Source organism: Typha latifolia, chromosome 12 (genome assembly GCF_019914945.1).
Source record: "Typha latifolia isolate L0001 chromosome 12, TyphaL0001v2, whole genome shotgun sequence".
Lineage (NCBI taxonomy): Eukaryota > Viridiplantae > Streptophyta > Magnoliopsida > Poales > Typhaceae > Typha > Typha latifolia.
The window spans coordinates 5,791,240-5,809,007 of record NC_133097.1 but is presented as its reverse complement, the minus strand read 5'-3'; the positions used below and the strand labels follow the sequence as shown (position 1 = coordinate 5,809,007).

At 34.3% G+C, this 17,768-nt stretch overlaps 3 protein-coding genes across 3 annotated transcripts; 1 reads left to right on the top strand and 2 right to left on the bottom strand.

The window, feature by feature from the left end:
- The first annotated feature begins 1,307 nt into the window (after positions 1-1,307).
- On the top strand, positions 1,308-6,050 carry LOC140798973 (uncharacterized). The gene is made up of 3 exons (XM_073153066.1): positions 1,308-1,329; positions 2,248-2,536; positions 5,760-6,050. The coding sequence occupies exons 1-3, from the start codon at positions 1,308-1,310 to the stop codon at positions 5,848-5,850; spliced, it is 402 nt and encodes a 133-aa protein (XP_073009167.1). The 3' UTR covers positions 5,851-6,050.
- A 948-nt stretch (positions 6,051-6,998) lies between these two features.
- On the bottom strand, positions 6,999-10,081 carry LOC140798879 (acyl carrier protein 2, chloroplastic-like). The gene is made up of 4 exons (XM_073152964.1): positions 9,869-10,081; positions 8,638-8,748; positions 7,577-7,699; positions 6,999-7,295 (listed from the first exon to the last, which is right to left on the bottom strand). Exons 1-4 carry the CDS (start codon positions 9,926-9,928, stop codon positions 7,173-7,175), a joined length of 417 nt encoding a protein of 138 aa, XP_073009065.1. The 5' UTR covers positions 9,929-10,081; the 3' UTR covers positions 6,999-7,172.
- Positions 10,082-12,202: 2,121 nt separating this feature from the next.
- LOC140798507 (sodium/hydrogen exchanger 1-like) lies at positions 12,203-17,762 on the bottom strand. Its single transcript, XM_073152357.1, has 12 exons — positions 17,658-17,762; positions 17,459-17,569; positions 17,015-17,074; positions 16,871-16,917; positions 16,589-16,783; positions 16,395-16,441; positions 16,052-16,118; positions 15,826-15,926; positions 15,621-15,722; positions 14,524-14,662; positions 13,783-13,866; positions 12,203-12,801 (listed from the first exon to the last, which is right to left on the bottom strand). The coding sequence occupies exons 1-12, from the start codon at positions 17,662-17,664 to the stop codon at positions 12,469-12,471; spliced, it is 1,293 nt and encodes a 430-aa protein (XP_073008458.1). The 5' UTR covers positions 17,665-17,762; the 3' UTR covers positions 12,203-12,468.
- Positions 17,763-17,768: the final 6 nt, after the last annotated feature.

Below are 17,768 nucleotides of genomic sequence, written 5' to 3'. Positions count from 1 at the left end.
GTCAATGAACATAAATTTTCTTTTATCGAGGGACTTACCGTTATAGGTTTGTCTCTAGATAGTACTAACTGATTAAAAATCTCTAATCATAAGTTTTTCTTTGCTTTCTCATCCTCTATGATGTGGACAACGCCCCAATAGTTTTTCCTATAGATGTAGAAAGAAGTTTATTAGTTTTGGACTGAGACATCGCATCTTAGTTATGTCTCTTGAAGATTTTCTTAGTATATTTTTTGCAGATATTTTTCCAATTATTACCGTGGTTAAATATTAACGGCTTTAATTTGATAAGATGACAACTATTTTGTTCATATTCAGGCAAGTTTTCATGATGGTGATAAGTATTGATATCAATAATATTTTATGCTACCAACTTTTGATGTGCTCACTTTTGTAATATATTAAAAAGCAGAATATTTGGTCATCTTTTAACACGTTCAAGATGGACAACATTAAATGAGTTAATTCTTTAATATAGTCGATAAGTGTCTCATTATATTTTAGCTTTTGCAAGTTCTTCCTAATAAGAAACTCAACATTCATAGTATAGAATTACATTTTTAGCTTGCACTCAACATCTTGGGGTAATAATTTATGCTCCAAAGAAAGTTCTCAATAAAAAAAATCTTCTTTGCGTTATGTACACCTTTGAATCCTTACGACTTTGAGATATGTGACATAAATGTCTTCTTCACAATATCATATCTATGCACAATAACACTCTGAAAGAGAGTGAATTTTAGATTAATTGCTCAAGCTTCACCTTGAATTCATAAAATTGGGTTTTGAAGGTGCCCATGATAGCTTTGATGCTTGCATCCATATGTTGTGTGCACTTTTCAAAACCTATATAGTGGTTGTCTAGCAATTCTAGCTTATTGTTCGTGCACCTAAAGTTATTTTCAAGTGAGGACGCGCGATTATCTAAGCACACAATTTCCGTATATACTCTTTGCTCTTGTCATGCTTGAAAAACTTTTTTAGAAGCCACATTAATAATTATTGCTTTGGAAGATGACATTATAATAATAAGTCACATTTGTCGACCCTAGCGGCTGATACTAATTGTCGTGAATTTAGCTTTTTATCGATTGCAAGTCCGTATGACTCTATCTTCTTTGGGAGGTAGGGACAATCTTCTTTTAAATTTAAATACAACAATGATAAGAGGAGAAAATAAAATAAAATATGAACTATAATATAATTCTCTTCTATTCCTTAGCTCTCAACTCACATAAGTTTATTACAAGACTAGTTCTTAGAAATTAGAATCATTTACAATGAGAGATATATTTTTTTATACAGAAATGAAGGTGATGCAGGATAGAGGTATGAAATGAATAATGGATGGATCAAAGTAGATGTTTGTCCTACTATCCAAAATTTTCATATATCTATTATAGCAGTCATACATACATAAAATATGGAGTAGGCAGCACTCTATACTCAAAGCAAGCTTCTATAGGTTCACTCTAACAGTAAAGTCACTTTCTAAGTTAGAGAAAACTTTAACTTGCTAATTAGTGCTTGCTAAAATTAAAGAAAGTTATTGCAAGTAGCTTTGTCCATCCATATTACCGTCATTGTCCAGTAGTAGTGCAACATTAGTCTAACGACTAATAAGCTTAAAATCTAAGTGTTCCTTAATCAACAAAGATGTAAACCTCTTAACTAGTAAGCCAAGGAACTCTATACAAAGTATATAAAGTTGGAAGTCAAGGTAAGCTGCTCTTCTTCAAATTAAGTATTTCAGCTTATAATATAAAGTGTCTAGGGTAGAGAACTTAATGCCCCTATTAATTACTTAGTGCCTATCTAAATTACCTCAGTGTCCTTTAAGGGCAATTTAGTCATAACAAAGTCTTTAACCATTTAAGATATTTTAGTTTAAAGATGCTTATAACAAATAAATTATAGAGAATTGAATAAACTTTTCAATATATTTAAAATGATACTAGTCGAAGTTAAAATTAATAAAAATATCAAAGAAAGATATTTGTTAAACATTAGTGCAAAAATACTACTTGTCTTTAAAAAAAGCTCAAAGCAGAGAATTCTGAATTAAAATTGTTATACTAATTAGGTGCTAAATAGGGCTAATTTATAAAAAAAAATCTTTATATTATTTTAGTAATAATAAGATAGGGCTCTTAAAATTAAATAGATTTTTTTTTGATATTTACATATACTTTTTTTTTTATAATGAAAGATAATTTTTGCTATGTTTTTTAAAACTAAAATATATAGTTTTTCCAAATGCCGAGAAAATCTATTCGGTTTGGGTTTTAAATATTAGAGCGAGAGAGAGAAGAGAGGGAGTCGGGATGAGCTCGCTTCGGAGCCTTCTGACGGCGGCTGCGGTGAAGGGGGTGACGGAGGCACGTGCTGCGATCTTCGGGCACGTGCTGAATCCCACGGGGAAGCGGTCGCCGCATAAGATCCTGCGCAAGAAGCTGATAGGGGAGCAGGTGGCGCAGTGGTATCCCTACGACATCAAGAACGACGACCCCCTAGTCCAAGCCCGCGAAGAGAAGGAGTAATATATTCTTCCTTGCTCTCGCTCTCTCGCTCTACTCTATTCTAATCTAATCTCTACTCTTTCTTGCTCCTAAATCGATATAAGAATTCATAGATTTGTGTATGCCTACCAACTGTTTGTTGTTATGTCATAGAGGTTATCTGCAAGGGCGCACATTAGGCGTAGGAACAAATGGATTTTCTTAGGAACCGGATCAGTGAAGGCCCATGAAGAGGAGGAGAACTCTCTCTTTTTCTCTAATCTTAATTGCTCTTTCTCGGTCTAAAAATTCCAACGGAACGGATGATCGATTTAATCTGGAGTTTTTTTTGGGGGGGTTCGCATGCTGTTGATGTCTTCATGGGTATTTGGAAGGACTCTGACATATTCTGAAGCTGTAGGAGTATGGATAAATGGGTTTGTCAGGAATTAGATTGGTTGAAAATTAGATAAAAATTTGGTTTTGGTGAATGCATTGTCGAAATTTTCTTGATTCTATGTTTGTTAAGAGCTATAAAAGGTTTTGGTAGTAGGCTAAAGTTTGAGTCCGGAAGGGTGATTTAACTAGCTGCTGTTGTGGTGGCAAGTGCTATTATATTTTTGAGGTGAAAAGGCTATGTAAAAAAAGAACTGCACAAGATAGAAATTTTGGATTCCTTGGATACATATTTGATATCCTAAATAGTTATCTTTTATTTCAGGCAACATTAGATCGTAAGAGCTGGAAATTATGTGGTACTTGATTCTTGTTTGTTACTGAGACAAGAGAAAAGTACCATTTCTGGTTCCTTTTTGATGACTAACTTATAGTAAGAGCACTATGATATTTGGTGGTTTATCAGTTTCTTAACCATAAATTAACTGGTGCTGCTTATTAGATGCCATCTAACTGGTCTTTCTGAGTTGCTGAAAAATTTTAGGGTGTTAGTAGCTTTGATTTTCTTGAGCTCAGCAATATGGCATGATCTCTTAAATATTAGGCTATGGAAGATCTGTTATATGTCAATCTTTTTAGTAGTTAATATGCTGCTTCTCGCTTCAAATAGGTGCACTTATTCATTTATCATGAAGAGGGTTATTTCCTTCCATAAATATTACAAAGGAGATTACTTTGTATAACAAGTTCTTTTTATATCTGCAGCATAAACTATTTATCAAATTCAGGCATGGGGTGAATGTACTCCTGTGTTGCTGTATTTGAAAATTAAAAGTTCATAAATTCTAGCCCTTGTCTAAATACAAGAAAAGTAGCAATGGTCAATAAGACTTCTAGAAACTGGAAGTTGATCAAATGCATTTGATTGCATAATGGGTCCCCAAATGTGCATAGGCAATCTTAATATCAGTGGTGCCCCAAAGCTACTATACAAAACTAAGAGGATTGAAGGTCTGATAAAGATCGAAGGACCAGACCTTGTCTTTGAGAGCTGTAAACTTGGGAAGAAACTAAAACTTCCATTCCTGAGTGGCAAACAACAGAGAGCAAGAAGACTACTCGTGCAGATAGTTCAAGCATCTATGGACCCAATGGTTTCACACTTATCACTAGGAAGGGTAAGATATATGTGGTTTCACACTTATCGCTAGGAAGGTTGTTTCCATGACTAGATGTGATAACATAATTATATTGCCATCACGCTAAGGCTATGTTTGGGTGCAGAGAATATGAAAGAAAGAAAAAAATTTCTCCTCTTGTTTAAATTTAAGAGAGAAAAGAAGAGAACAGGAGAGAAATTAGAAAAATATAAAAACCACCATTTGTAAGTGTCTTTGTAGAATCCGTACTCTCTACTATCATATTTGTTTGGTGTTAGAGTATAAAATATAAGATCCACACTTCTTTAATAGCTTGAGCTTTTAGATAGTTGGTGAGTTAACATGTAGTAACTATGGTTCGAAAGATATTATTTCGACCTAATAAAACGCATTGGACACCAAAACATAATTATAGTTCTTAATTGTGCAAGGGTATTGCCGATCTTGAATCTTCAACTCGTGGGCCAAATTAAAGAGTTTACGTGTGTACTGCTGCACATGATAGAATAACTAGGGCCCGTATTCTTGAGTAGAAATTGGATAGTTGGCCAAGGTTATCCAATCTTTGTTGTTGCTCTCTTATGTGTTTGCTTTCCTTGCTCCTTTTTCTTATCACTCTCTTTCTCCTTTGGTTAACCTGCCCAATTTTCCCCCAATTCTCTCGACCTAAAGTATTATAATCCTGGTTTTGTTAAATTATTGAACTACTTGAATCCTTGAGTCAGATCTCCCACATATCATAAATTTTGCAATTGCAGAAATTTTGTGGTTTATTTTATTTGGAATCATCAATAACCTTTCTTTTGACCTTGACTTCTTAAGAAAAGGTTGCAGTGCAGCTATTCATTCATAGACCTCTGATATATCTCCACTTCTTACCCAGGAGTAAAAAGGATATGCTTCCATAGTTTGCTTACTATCCAACTTGATAGGGTCATCATTCTCTTACCGAGTCATTTAGGATTTTGAAACCCCCTGCGCAGTCTTATTATTGTAATGGAAGGAGTTCATAACCCATTTCTGGTTGTATAGTTGGGAGGTTGCACGTTGCCACAGTTGGCTGGATTGCACTCAGAAAGCAGTAATGTGGTCCATTAGTAAGTAAACTATGCGAAGCTCAGATTTTGTCCTATTGAAAAGTAGGGCAAAATTACACCCTTCATACTCTAATCTTCGTCCCATCTTTGCTTGTTCAGGCCATCCATAGTTGTTTTTACACCTTTGCTTTATTTTGTTACACTTTGGTTTGTATTTGTTGTGGACAAATAATAGTTCCAACTTCCAGCTATCAATGGAAATGCCATGTTTTTATGTTTGTTTGCTTGACATTGTGCCGACTTCTTAGATGTTGATGTCATTAACTTGTGGATGCAAATAAAATAGCTAAGTTGATTGAACTGCTGTTGGACAAGATAGAAACTAAACAGAAGTTACTGAATAACAGTAGCAATCAGTAGAAATTCAGTGCCATTTATCTTGCATAGTATGTTAATGACAGGCCAATTTCCTTATGGTAGTTTGTTTCGTGTCTTTCCTTTTTTCATCTTCGCTCTATATGGGAAGTCCTAAGGTGATAACAGTCAAAAAATTTATGTATTTGTATTTGTAAATGGTGTTATCTCCTAGAATACTTTTTTGTTCCCAAGTTTCTTGTTTTAATAGCCATCATGCCACTCAAACCAAGAACTTTTTCTTCCTTTTTCAGGAGATTGGCTAAATTGGAAATGTTGAAGCGACGTGGGAAGGGTCCACCAAAGAAGGGCCAGGGAAGGCGTGCTGTCAAGCGCAACAAATAATTATGTCGTTGTTCCCTTCTTTTCCTTTGCTCTTTTGTGTTTACTTTCATAATTGAGACTTCTAGGATTTAACTTCACATTTGTGATCCTATGCAAGTCCAATGGTAATTGAATGAACTCAATAGAAGGGGGTCGCATCTCTCGCCATTTGACGCTAAATTGTGAATTTTGCAATATCAGTAGATATTATGTTTACTGTACTGGTGGTACGAAATTCTCTTTTGGTCGAAGGTGTGGTGACAATGTGACTTCAGAACGTTTTGATATAGATTGCACCATTCAGGGCTGTGGTCACCATTTAGCAGGGTTATAGATAAATATGCACACAGGTTGGAAGTTTATCTTCTTTATATCCAAAAGCTTTTTTGTCAAAATTGATCAGTTTTCACTTACACTTGTAGTGTATACATTCAACAGATGTTGGCTGTCGAAGGTAAACATTGCATTGAAGAGTAGCTTTTGGTAGTGAAGTTGTTAGATGAATTCTGTGTGCATTTATCTGTTGACTGACTAAGGAATATAGTTTGTTTCATAGAATAAGAACCTATAATGGAAGAATTAAGATCAACATTAAAGCCTAAAAAATTGTAATTTATTATGGAGAAATTACAATTTACTTCTCCTATGTTTGGCCTGATTTTAACTTACCCTTTTAGATATTTTTCACAAAATAAACCCCTTTGATGATTTAAACTTCAGCACTTAACTTCTCTTTGGTTTAGACTATCTAACTGTTAGTCAATGACTATGAACATAACAAAACTTAACAGTCCCTATAAAAATATAGTTTGATTTGATGATAGTAGTGCAAGTTCGGTTATATTGCAACTTATTGGCCACCAAAATCTAGAAGTGGTAATTAAATCTCAACCACAGAGGTTATAGTTTAAGTTTTAAAGTACATTCGGGTTAATTAAAATTACGCCAAAATGGGGTTAAACTGTAACGTGTCCAATTTATTAATGAAATCACCCCGAGTTTTCTGAAGGGCTTGTTTACTGGGTAGAATCCCATATCTCCACAATAAATCTCAGAGAGTAAGGCTGGTGATGGATACGATCAAATGTTAGTTCCTAAATTATAATCAAATTACAAGATTTCCAATGCAGAAGATATTTATCTACTTCACTTGAGGTACTTCTAAATAGTTTTAACTTCAAACTAGTTTTCTTTTCTTAAAGAAAAGCAGATAAGAGAACAGGCAAGGAAACAAGATGTCCAACACATCTAACATCTGAAAGTAGTGAAATAAGATGGCAAAACTATATGGATTAAGGCATAAAGCATTTCAGTTTTGCTAACATTTTATTGACCTAAGACAATCACTTCTCTGAAACCAGCTTCTCAATAAGATCAGCTGCATCCTGCACCGTTGTGATGTCCTGGGCGCTTCCTTCATCCACGGTGATCTCAAATGCCTCTTCAAGCCCCATCACAATCTCAACCTACAATAACAAACTCATATATCAATATCCTCAAGAAAGGAAAAAAAGCTGCTGTTTATCCAAAAAGCTGGCATGACAATCTCTGCTTCATTTTGACAACAAGCATATTGCACCAAAAAATAGCTGAGGAAACTCTTAAAATTTTTGTCAATATTGCTCCTAGATGGTGTCAAGGACAAAGCCATCAAATTCTAGACATTTCAAGATAATTGAAGCCTTCTCCTAGTATGAGGAATTCCGTACAGCACGAAATATTACTGGAGAAAAGAAATGAAGATTACCGTATCTAGTGAATCAGCACCGAGTTCAGAGAATTTTGAATTCCCAGAAACAGTTGTGTCCTCAGAAAGTGCTAATTGCTTCTTCACTATTGTGCATACCTTCTCCACTGTCTCTTCTTTGGCCTGATCAAGGATAAAGGTGACATTATCACTATTAATATCACCATCACACTATTAAAATGAAGCAGCATGAACATATGCAACATCACGACTGCTGAAAGATCTTACAAGTGTTAAAGATCATGGTATCAATAATATGAAATGCTGCAATAGTAATAGGGTCTTATTTTCAGTTTTTGGGATTGACCTTTGTTCTGATGAACATAAGAAATAAATCATCTTGTCCTTAAAATCTTCTTGTGTCAGAGCCAGAAACTAGATTATTATAAAGCCTAGAAGATCGTATTCTAACTTTGCAATGAGATTAACATGTGGGATATGCTTCATTTGGCTCCTTAGCTTTATAGTGTCTTGAAGACAAGCAAATCCATAGATAGAAGGTTGCCATCTTCCTCCCTCATAAAATATTTCAATGTATATAGGACTTACTGAAGGGAATGCTTCTTGGCTGCATGAGCCTAAATTGGAATCAGAAGAGGCCCTTAATCATCATTTACTAGTAGTGAAGAGAAAAGGAAAGCAAGGCAGCTCCGGTGAAGATAAGAAATTTTTTATTTTATCCCTTGCCTACTTAATTAATGCCAAGGCCAAGAATTTGATGAGTACAAGTCTACAATAAGATATTCAAAGTGCTGCATTGAAAAAGAATCCCTGGGAATCACTATCTTTAGTAGAGATATATACATGAAAACTCATGTATTCAGGAGGGAAATAATACAAGGAAAAAAGAATTACAAAGTCATGTGGTCTGTTGGCATCCACAAGAAGGGTGTCATTTGTAATCATCTGCAGTTATCTATAAAATTTAAATTTTAGAATATTCCCCAAGAAGATGAGTCGCTATTATAGTCATTGACAGCTAGGAAAGACCCGATTAACTTTGAAAGACATACTGAATGAGAACATATATGAGTTACACAAGAGAGTTGAGAGATACATACAGCACAAGAAATTCGAAATCGCAATGGAGCCTGCTGCAAATGGATAGAAGGATGTCTCATTCTTAGGGTAGAGAAAGATACAGATTTCAAATTTGAAATCCCATTAATTCCCTGCAGATCATGCACAGACTTAGTTTATGTTGCAAACAAATAAAATTTAATGATGGGATACAAAGATGTGTTTTAAAACACAAAAGCTCTAAATAATATCTTGTCTGCTGATGCCTGCTAAAGGAAGTGTTTCAACTGCTATACTACTATTGAAGAAAGCTTTCACACAGAAATGTGCTGAGCTGATGTTGACCTCCAAAATGGTAGACCTTTTGACATTACAGGAACAATCATTTCAAACCATTCACGCAGTGTTCTTTGAACATATAGTAGATGCAGAAAACCACTCTCATCCTTGACATTTACCTAACTAACATTACAGTTCATTGAATGGTGCATAATACACAATAAGTCAATAACTCTGCATTTCTGAAACCATTGGAAAAGTATAGCAGCAAGAGAGAATAAGTGGCCAGCATGATTCCAAACTATCACCAGTCATATGACTCACATATGCATTACCATTTTGTTGCCAAATACATGCTAGCTCATTGCATTGTTCCTTCATCATGACAAATAAACTAAGTGAAATAAAGTGCAGCTTAGTCCATCTAAATCGATACTTGGCATGCGAAGATTCAAAGAGTAACAAATACGAGAATGAAAGTCCATAATACCTATGCCATAGTTGGAGCGGCCAATCTACTGATTCCGAAAACAGGCGTACCACCCATTCAAGAACCAACTAATATACCTTCACAATGCTCACCTTATAGAGATGATTTCCCATTATGATGACACATATCAAGTATAGTTAAAGTACTAAAAGTACTAAACTTTGTTGACTAGCTTCTTTAAATTGTGGACCTTCTCTAAGAGGTTGATCAGATTTTTTTTTATATTAATATTGTAGATTACCTAAAAAAGCAATGAGCTTTCTTATTGAGAGTCCATCGTACGAATACTCCCAAGGATCACCTTATTTGCCAATATAGTACCATAAAAATGGAACCTTTTGTTCAAATGATACACTCAAATATCCACCACATCTAAGAACAACTAAAAATGTATCATCACTCTTCAAATCCATTGCTAGAAAAGAAAAACACACAAAAAAAAAGCCTAAAAAGGAGCGGAGCAGAAATCAAGAACCACAAATCAGACGCGATCGAATCGTTACCCGGCTCTGCTGCCGCGGCCTGGCAGAAATCGAGATTGCCGATCCGGTGATGGAAGCCATGAATCGAGAGATCGAGAGGGAGGAAGTGTGATTGTAGAGAGAGAGAGAGAGAGCTTCGTTGTTTAATAAGCGCAGTGCTCTGTTGGCTTCGTTAGTATCGAAAGCACGGAAGGAGAAGACGCTTCATTGAAAAGACTCAAATGCCCTTGTTTTGCTTTCAAAATTTACTGTAGATATTGATTTCTAGGTGTTTGTATGCGCTGGTCAAAATTATTCCGGAGAAATTATAGTTTTTCTCGCTGTGGTTTTGGCTCAATTTATTTTTAACTTAAATATTTAACTCTTAAATGTCTTAAGATATTCGTTAGAAACAAAATGATAGATGATTGAATAAGCTTTTCAATACATTTAAAATAATACCGATCAGATTTTAAATTATAAAAATATAATAAATATATTGAATATATATATATATATATATATATATATATATATATATATATTATCGCATTTTTAACATTAAAATACTATCAGTATTATCCAATTTTCTATAATTTTCTTTTTAATGGACATATTAAATTGTAGGTGGATAATAATTTTGCTAAGTTAAAATTAATACTAAATCACCAAAGGAGAAAGCTACTTTAGAGCATCTCCAACCGGACTCCAAAACTCCAAATTTGGAGCCCGATGGAGCTCCAACCAGGCTCTATATGGGGCTCCAAATTTGGAGCCACGAATAGTGGGGCTCCAAATTTGGAGCCCCACCGTGAAAATGGAGCCAGGCTCCATTTGTCACATCAACTTTTTAAAAATGTCAAAAGTGCCCAATAAGTATTATATTCAATAATTTTAATTCCATTTATATTATTTATTAAATAATTTAGTTAATTAAGCTAAGTATATAATTAGTTTTACTAATCGGTTTTTAACAAAAATAATGCCATTGGAAAGGTCTCATCGAGACCTTTAAAATGAGTCTAATATTAAATTATTTTTGAGTTAATTTTAATTTTATTTTTTTTATTATTTATAAAAATGAGTCTAATAAATTATGTATCCTAAAATATAATTACTCAAAATTATCCCCAATGTAAATATTAAAAATTAAAATACATTAGATATGAAATACATCAAACATGAAATAAATTAAAAATGAAATACATCAAATAAAAATTATATTAAAATTTATATTCCTTCATTCCCGTGACTCTTCCATAAGCAATATTCATTTTCATTTTCAAGTCGGAGGTTCATCGCAAGAAGATGAACACAGTCAAGAAAGAGAAGGTGGCTACGGAACCAGAACCGGTGGCTACGGAACCAGAACCGGTGGCTACGGAGATGACTTACCAGAATATTAAACATTTATTGCTTTTATTATATTTAGTTAATTTCTGCTTATTTTAGGTAATATAATTTTGATATTTTTAGTTAATGACATGTAATACTTATTTTGATGTTTATTTCGTGTAATGTAATTTCGAAGTGTTTGATTAAAAAATTAGTAATTTATAAATTACTTATAAAACTATTGAATATTAATCTTATTTTAAAGATCTCGATGAGAGTTTTCTAACCATATATTTTTTAATAAAAAATAATAATACTAAGATGATATATTAAGCAATTAAAAATAGCTAATATAATAATATATATTATATTATTATTATAATATATATGGAGCCTGGTGCATTGGAGTGCACCGGGCTCTTGCTCCATTTTTGGCTCCATATTTGGAGCCCAAAGGCTCCAAATATGGAACAAGCATTGGAGATGCTCTTATAGAGTTTTAAACTATTTTTAGAATGATGAAAATACCCCTGATTGGATGTAAAATAATAGTAGTAATATATATATTTATCTAAAATTATAATATATATTTTTTATTACAATTGGGGACTTAAAATGCTCTATATACTCATATTATATTGCATTTAATAAAAACTTTTCTCATATTTCTCAACTTAAAATACTACCTTTCAAGAGAAGAGACTGAGGAGAAAAAAAATTTCAACGGTACCTAAAGTGACCGTTAATTAGGTGCTATCTAATCTAAGGGCAAAATAGTAATTTTAAATTATTACTAAATTATTTTTCAAAAGTAATATCGAGTAAGATGAAAAAGAATGACAAATTAATATACTAGAAGAAATTAAGTTATTATTTAGTTATTATACCAGCATAAGGAGACTTAATCTTAAAAAAAAACTATTCATATTTCACAATGAACAGAGACTTATTTATAGCTTACTGTTCCTTGAGCGTATAAGAAACAACATAGAAGTTCCTATCAATCATCAGTCCATTTGGTAATATAAACATAAATACAAATTTCCAAATGAAATAATTTGCATACACATGAACACAGATACACTACAACTATGAGAGGCTCTATAGTAGGAATGTCTCACAAGAGCTTATTTTCCTTTCCATGCATGGTGGTAATAATCTACGGAATTTGCTGAAGAAAATGGAATAAGAAAAGAAAAGGCTCAAAAAGATTTGCTTTACATGCATTTCCAAAACCTCCAAAAGCCTCGTGATCAATCTTTGCTGCTAGAACACACATGAATGTGAGAATCCTGCAGTATATTTTCTCAGCTTTCTGTGTCCTGGGGCTCGCCTCCTATATGGAGACTACGTTCAGTTGGTGAACCAGGCACAAATGGAACAAAGCCACGACCGCCAAACACTGGTCGCATGAAGGCATCATCGAATTTGCGCCAATAACGGTGAACTGCGCGAGATGGTGCAGAGAAAAGCATATGGAAGCCGGACGGGTTAGGGACACTTTGCACAGCACCAATCTCAGAACCCTGTGAATTTCCCAGTAGCGACTCGAAGAATGAACTGGAAGGCTCAGATGATGTGCTGAGATGCCTTGTTGGTAGTAATAGCATCATCAAAGGCTTAGTCATCATCCCGAAAACCTACAGAAATGCTATTATGTGAGCACAATGATGATTATAATAATCAAAACATTGAGCAAGGCCACAATGATACATTCTTGCCATGGCATGTCAGAGGACATTCCTAAGAAAATATCTTCATCACAATAATATAAGGTGTCAACTAGAGTACAACTCAAAGCCGAGGAAAGCTACTAGAAGAATCCACAAACTTCTATGACCAGCTCTTCACTCAATGCCAACCATCTGAAAGGAGCCAAATCCTGACAAAAGAAAGATCTCAAGATAGGACTTGCCATGATGCGGAGTTAGTAACCTTAGGTTCTGCAATTTTGGCTCATGCAATCAGGGAGCGGGAGCAACGTTGAAAATTCCTTTTAGAGATGGAAAACATCCAGATGGAGGATATATGGTAGCTTTGATGTTAGGAGTTGTTCTTTTTTCACCTTGGAGACAAGAGAAAGCTCAAATGCAAGCCATGGCCTATCCGGTGACTCAATCTAATCGATATGGAAAACACATATCTGAAAAAATTTCCCAAATTGAAAGTTGGGTAGTCCAACTGACTAATCAAACTATGCCCCAAGAAAACAATGCCAATCGACTCAGAATTGAGTCCAATTGAAACAAAAACGCTAGAATATTAGAATTGGATAAGACCAAAATAACCTGAATTGGGTTTGGCTTAGCACTAATGGTCAACATCACTTTTCGTTCTAATCATAAGTTTAATGTGATCTCAGTAACACTACTTGGAATTTCATCTATAGAAACCATTGAAAATATATTTCTTGTAGAAGACATAACTAAAGAGATTGTGCATACAGTAACAGCGATGTAATGCTAAAATTCAGTAATACTAAACACAGCTTTAGATTAAAACAATTTTACTTTTGACAAATTAAGAAAAATACGCATAGCCTGATGATAGAGCAATAGTCTGGGAATAAGCAGGTACGGGAATAGCAATAGTCTCGAAATAAGCAGGTACAGGATTCTTACCACTGTGCTGAACAGAACAACTGTTATTGTACTGGTAATCATGATAGCATGGCTAGGCAGTTGGGTGAGATCAGATCTACTAAACTGCAATATGACAACAATTTCCATACATCAGACAAGTCATGGCTTTCCAAACAAGTGCTTGAAGAGCTCCATTTCAGTGCATCAATACATATTAAATTTCTTATACCCCACTAAATTTAATTTTAAGTGGTTTGCCCTTAGAAACTTAGTTTTCAGGTTGCTTATCTACACAATCAACTATAACAATAATACATACCAATGACCACCATTTTCTTCTAAAACCTAAACAAGAAAACCAAAATTAGCATACAAGGAGCAAATATATTTCTACTCATCATGGTATTGAAATATAAATAAAGTAGAGTAGCAAGTTTCACACAAAAGAGCTGCATCTACGGTGATGATAAAATATAGAAAGAACACTTGTCATGTGAATCAACTTTCGAAATGGTCATTGGAACTTAGATAACATTTACCAGTTAATTTTTAAGTTAGGAGAACTGCCAGAACTGTAAGTCACATTTTAGCCATCTAAGAGAAGTCAGATTCTGTAGATCAAATTAATTATTAACCTTATTGTAAGCAAGTGCAATTGATACTGCTCCTCTCATGAGACCTGACCACCATATTGCGACTTGATGAAGAAAATTTGAAGGTTAACATGCTGACAATTGGCTGTATTATGGGAACAGAAATGCAATGACCAAGCAAATTTACCTGCTGATTGAAGGTGATCTTATCTTCTGGATTCCTTACACTTAAGTTAGACAGGAAGGAGATTGGGAAAACAAAAGCAGCCTTGCCGATCAGTACCAGGCCCAACAGAATTGAGCTCAAAAAAATTGATTTTCCAGGACTGCATAAGAAAGGAAAAAAATTATGGGTAATCTGAGAAGTCAAATTAATCAGAAATAACAAAATACTAAAAGCTAAAAATATAGGAGATATCAAGGTTCAGCTAGTAGTAAATATTTGGAGTTCAAAAGTAAACATACTCAAGTTTTTAATGAAATATAGCATAGACAAAAATCTTGCTAAAAAACTTTGTATAGCTGCTTTCCTAATAAAATAAATGTACTAGATTGTGCGGAGATGTCGATGTTGGCATGTTTTGTACACTAGCTTGTTAGTAACTAAAGTAATTAAAACTTATTTTACTAAAGTATTCATGTCAGATAAGGGCAAGTATCACCTATTAATTAAGCCTGCCACTACATAGTCAACTGAGAAAATCTGCCTTCTCCCAATCTTATATTTGAAATATCAGTTGATACTGATATATATTGGCTGATATGTATTGCTATGGGCCAAAATTGGTGTGAGCCATATCGGCCTCTCGTGGGCCCAATATTGGTTGTAATTTGGAAACATATAATTTTTATTTTCATATTATAAGGACTAGATGTGGGTCGGATCATTAGTTGAATCTAATATGAATCCAACTTGGGATATCAATTATTGATGTCTAAATGTCTCGAACCCTGTTTGTGTTTCCTTCCATCTTTTCTTTCTTTTCCTTCTTGTCACTTTTTCTCTTCACACTACCCTTTTTTACCTTTCCTTAAACCGCCCCCATGCTCATCTCTATCGCAGAGGTGGTTGTTAGCGTCATGAACTAGGACGTATATTTTTTTTTATGCAAACAAGGATGCCAAACAGAAAGGAAAATATCAAGATAGACAAAATTCAAAACCTAACTAGTTTAACATTAAAATTTGCCACCATCTTCATCACTGGACAAACTACTGTAATTGAAAGGAACCCATTTTGTTCTCCCCTATAAAATTAATATTCAGTAGTAAGAAACAAAATACCTGTTACTAGCAAATTTCCACCTTTCAATATCCAACGCATCCATGCCGACATACAGAAACAGAAAAACATCGGCAATAAACGACAATGTGGCAAAAGTATGCCTGAGAATAAGCAGACAATAAAAAGATAGAAAGCTAGTAAATAATGCGTCTTTTTCTTGAATAGAAGAAAATTATGTCAAGACAAAGTTGATCAATTACATACTTTGTTGTAACCCTAGAATTTTTTGTCACATTATGCCAGGTATAATGTGACATTACAATTCCACAAAAAAATACTGTGAGAATACCACTCAAGTCTAACAACTGCAAAACAGATTAAGTTGTTAGCAAGAAATAGGTCAGCATAAATGAGTACCAAAGCATGTAGCATTATTGAGATGCGAAAAGAAGAATTATTTCCATAGGTAGTATTTGGACAAATTACTTACTTCTGCCAACATATAGGAAAGATAAGCCATGAGTATCATAAGAGAAACTTCTCGATCAGTGGAATGCCTAGTAAAAAGGCAAAAGGAAGCAATAAAATTCTCTACAAAAGAAGAAGCTAACTAATTTTTGGCTCTTCACATTTTATTTACTAAAAGAACTAAGAAATAGTAAATGAGCATGGCAACTTGTTTTTGTTTGTAGATATATATATATATATATATATATATATATATATATATATATATATATGAAAAAAAGTAGGTAACACAGCTGCCATTTCTAATGTTTATGCGAAACCAGCATGGTGGAAGAGAATGAATCTTAAGTTGTTCCTTCACAGACCTGCCGAAATACAATGTCTTGATAATGTAAGCGCTAAGCAATCCAGCCTGCAAAAATTAGAAATTTCAGTTGGAGAAAGGAATTTACTCAAATTAAAGAGAAAAGTCTAGTCAGGGTGAAAACTAAAAAGGGATGGGGAGGAAGAGAGGGGGAATGTTGTGAGTCATTATGCAACTTGCGAAGTAAAAACTTACAGATACTCCAAGCAAGGTGCTTGTAGAGAATAGATAAAGAAAGTTGCCTACAAACTTTAATAGAACCATAGCATCTAAGCGGCCTAGATCAAGGCTCTCAAGTGCATTGAAGAGCACTATTGATGTGGCATCATTAACAATACCTTCACCAAAGACCAAGCTATATAGTAAAGGTGTTTCGTCTTGATTTAACACCTGCTTAGCCAACATAATTTACAAACAGAGTGAGCTGTCATTTCATTGGCTATGACTTGATGTGTTAATCCGAAATTTTTTCACAACCTGCAAGGTGCAAACAGAGTTTGTTGCCGAAAAGATTGCCCCAATTGCTGAGTCAAGAAACAAAGAAAATTTGAAAAGATGGAATATGATGACCACTGGATGTAGAGATCATAACAAGAAATGGTAGAGAGTTAGAGGGGTTACTAAGAAAATCACCAACATCCAGTGCACCAATATCAAGCTTTCTAAACAATTCTATAGCACCTGATGAACCAAGAGAGAAAACATTAAGTTGTTTACATCAAATTGATCTACATATCACATCGAACTTGAAGAGAAGGTATAATGGAACCAAGGGCATTGTGCAATAGCTTTTTATTTCACCCACTGACAAGGGAAAGGAGCAGGTCAAATGGAAGGGCTACATCTATTTTCATGATAGCACTCAAACTTACTACCCAACCACATAGTCACTAAGTTAATATGATCAATTTCTGTCTTGCAGAAAGTGAATTTCGAAACAGCAAAACTGCTGCAAGATATGATCCCCCCAGATTCATTAGTTTCACAATAGAAAGGTTCATGCATTTTCATATGCCACCATGGAAGAAGTCACATATAATAAGTATGAACTGATTCAGAACTCACCAAGGGAGATCACAATGAATGAGATCAATGTTCCAACTGCACCAAACAGCATAATTGTCACAAAGTTGCGGAAGAACTGCTTCTTTTTTACTTGAAACCCGGCGCAGCATTCTTCAATAAATATTAGATGACGAAATACAGCAAAGCCTTCTCAAGTGGAAATCAGGAATTAGATACAAAACATCATGTAGAAGTTTACCCAGCATTAAAAATGATCGGCGGGAGCAAGTAAATGAAGAAAAGGTCTTCACTGAACTCAAAAATGTGCGAGCTTTTCCTTGCTGTGGTCAAAAGAATAACTACTCCAGTG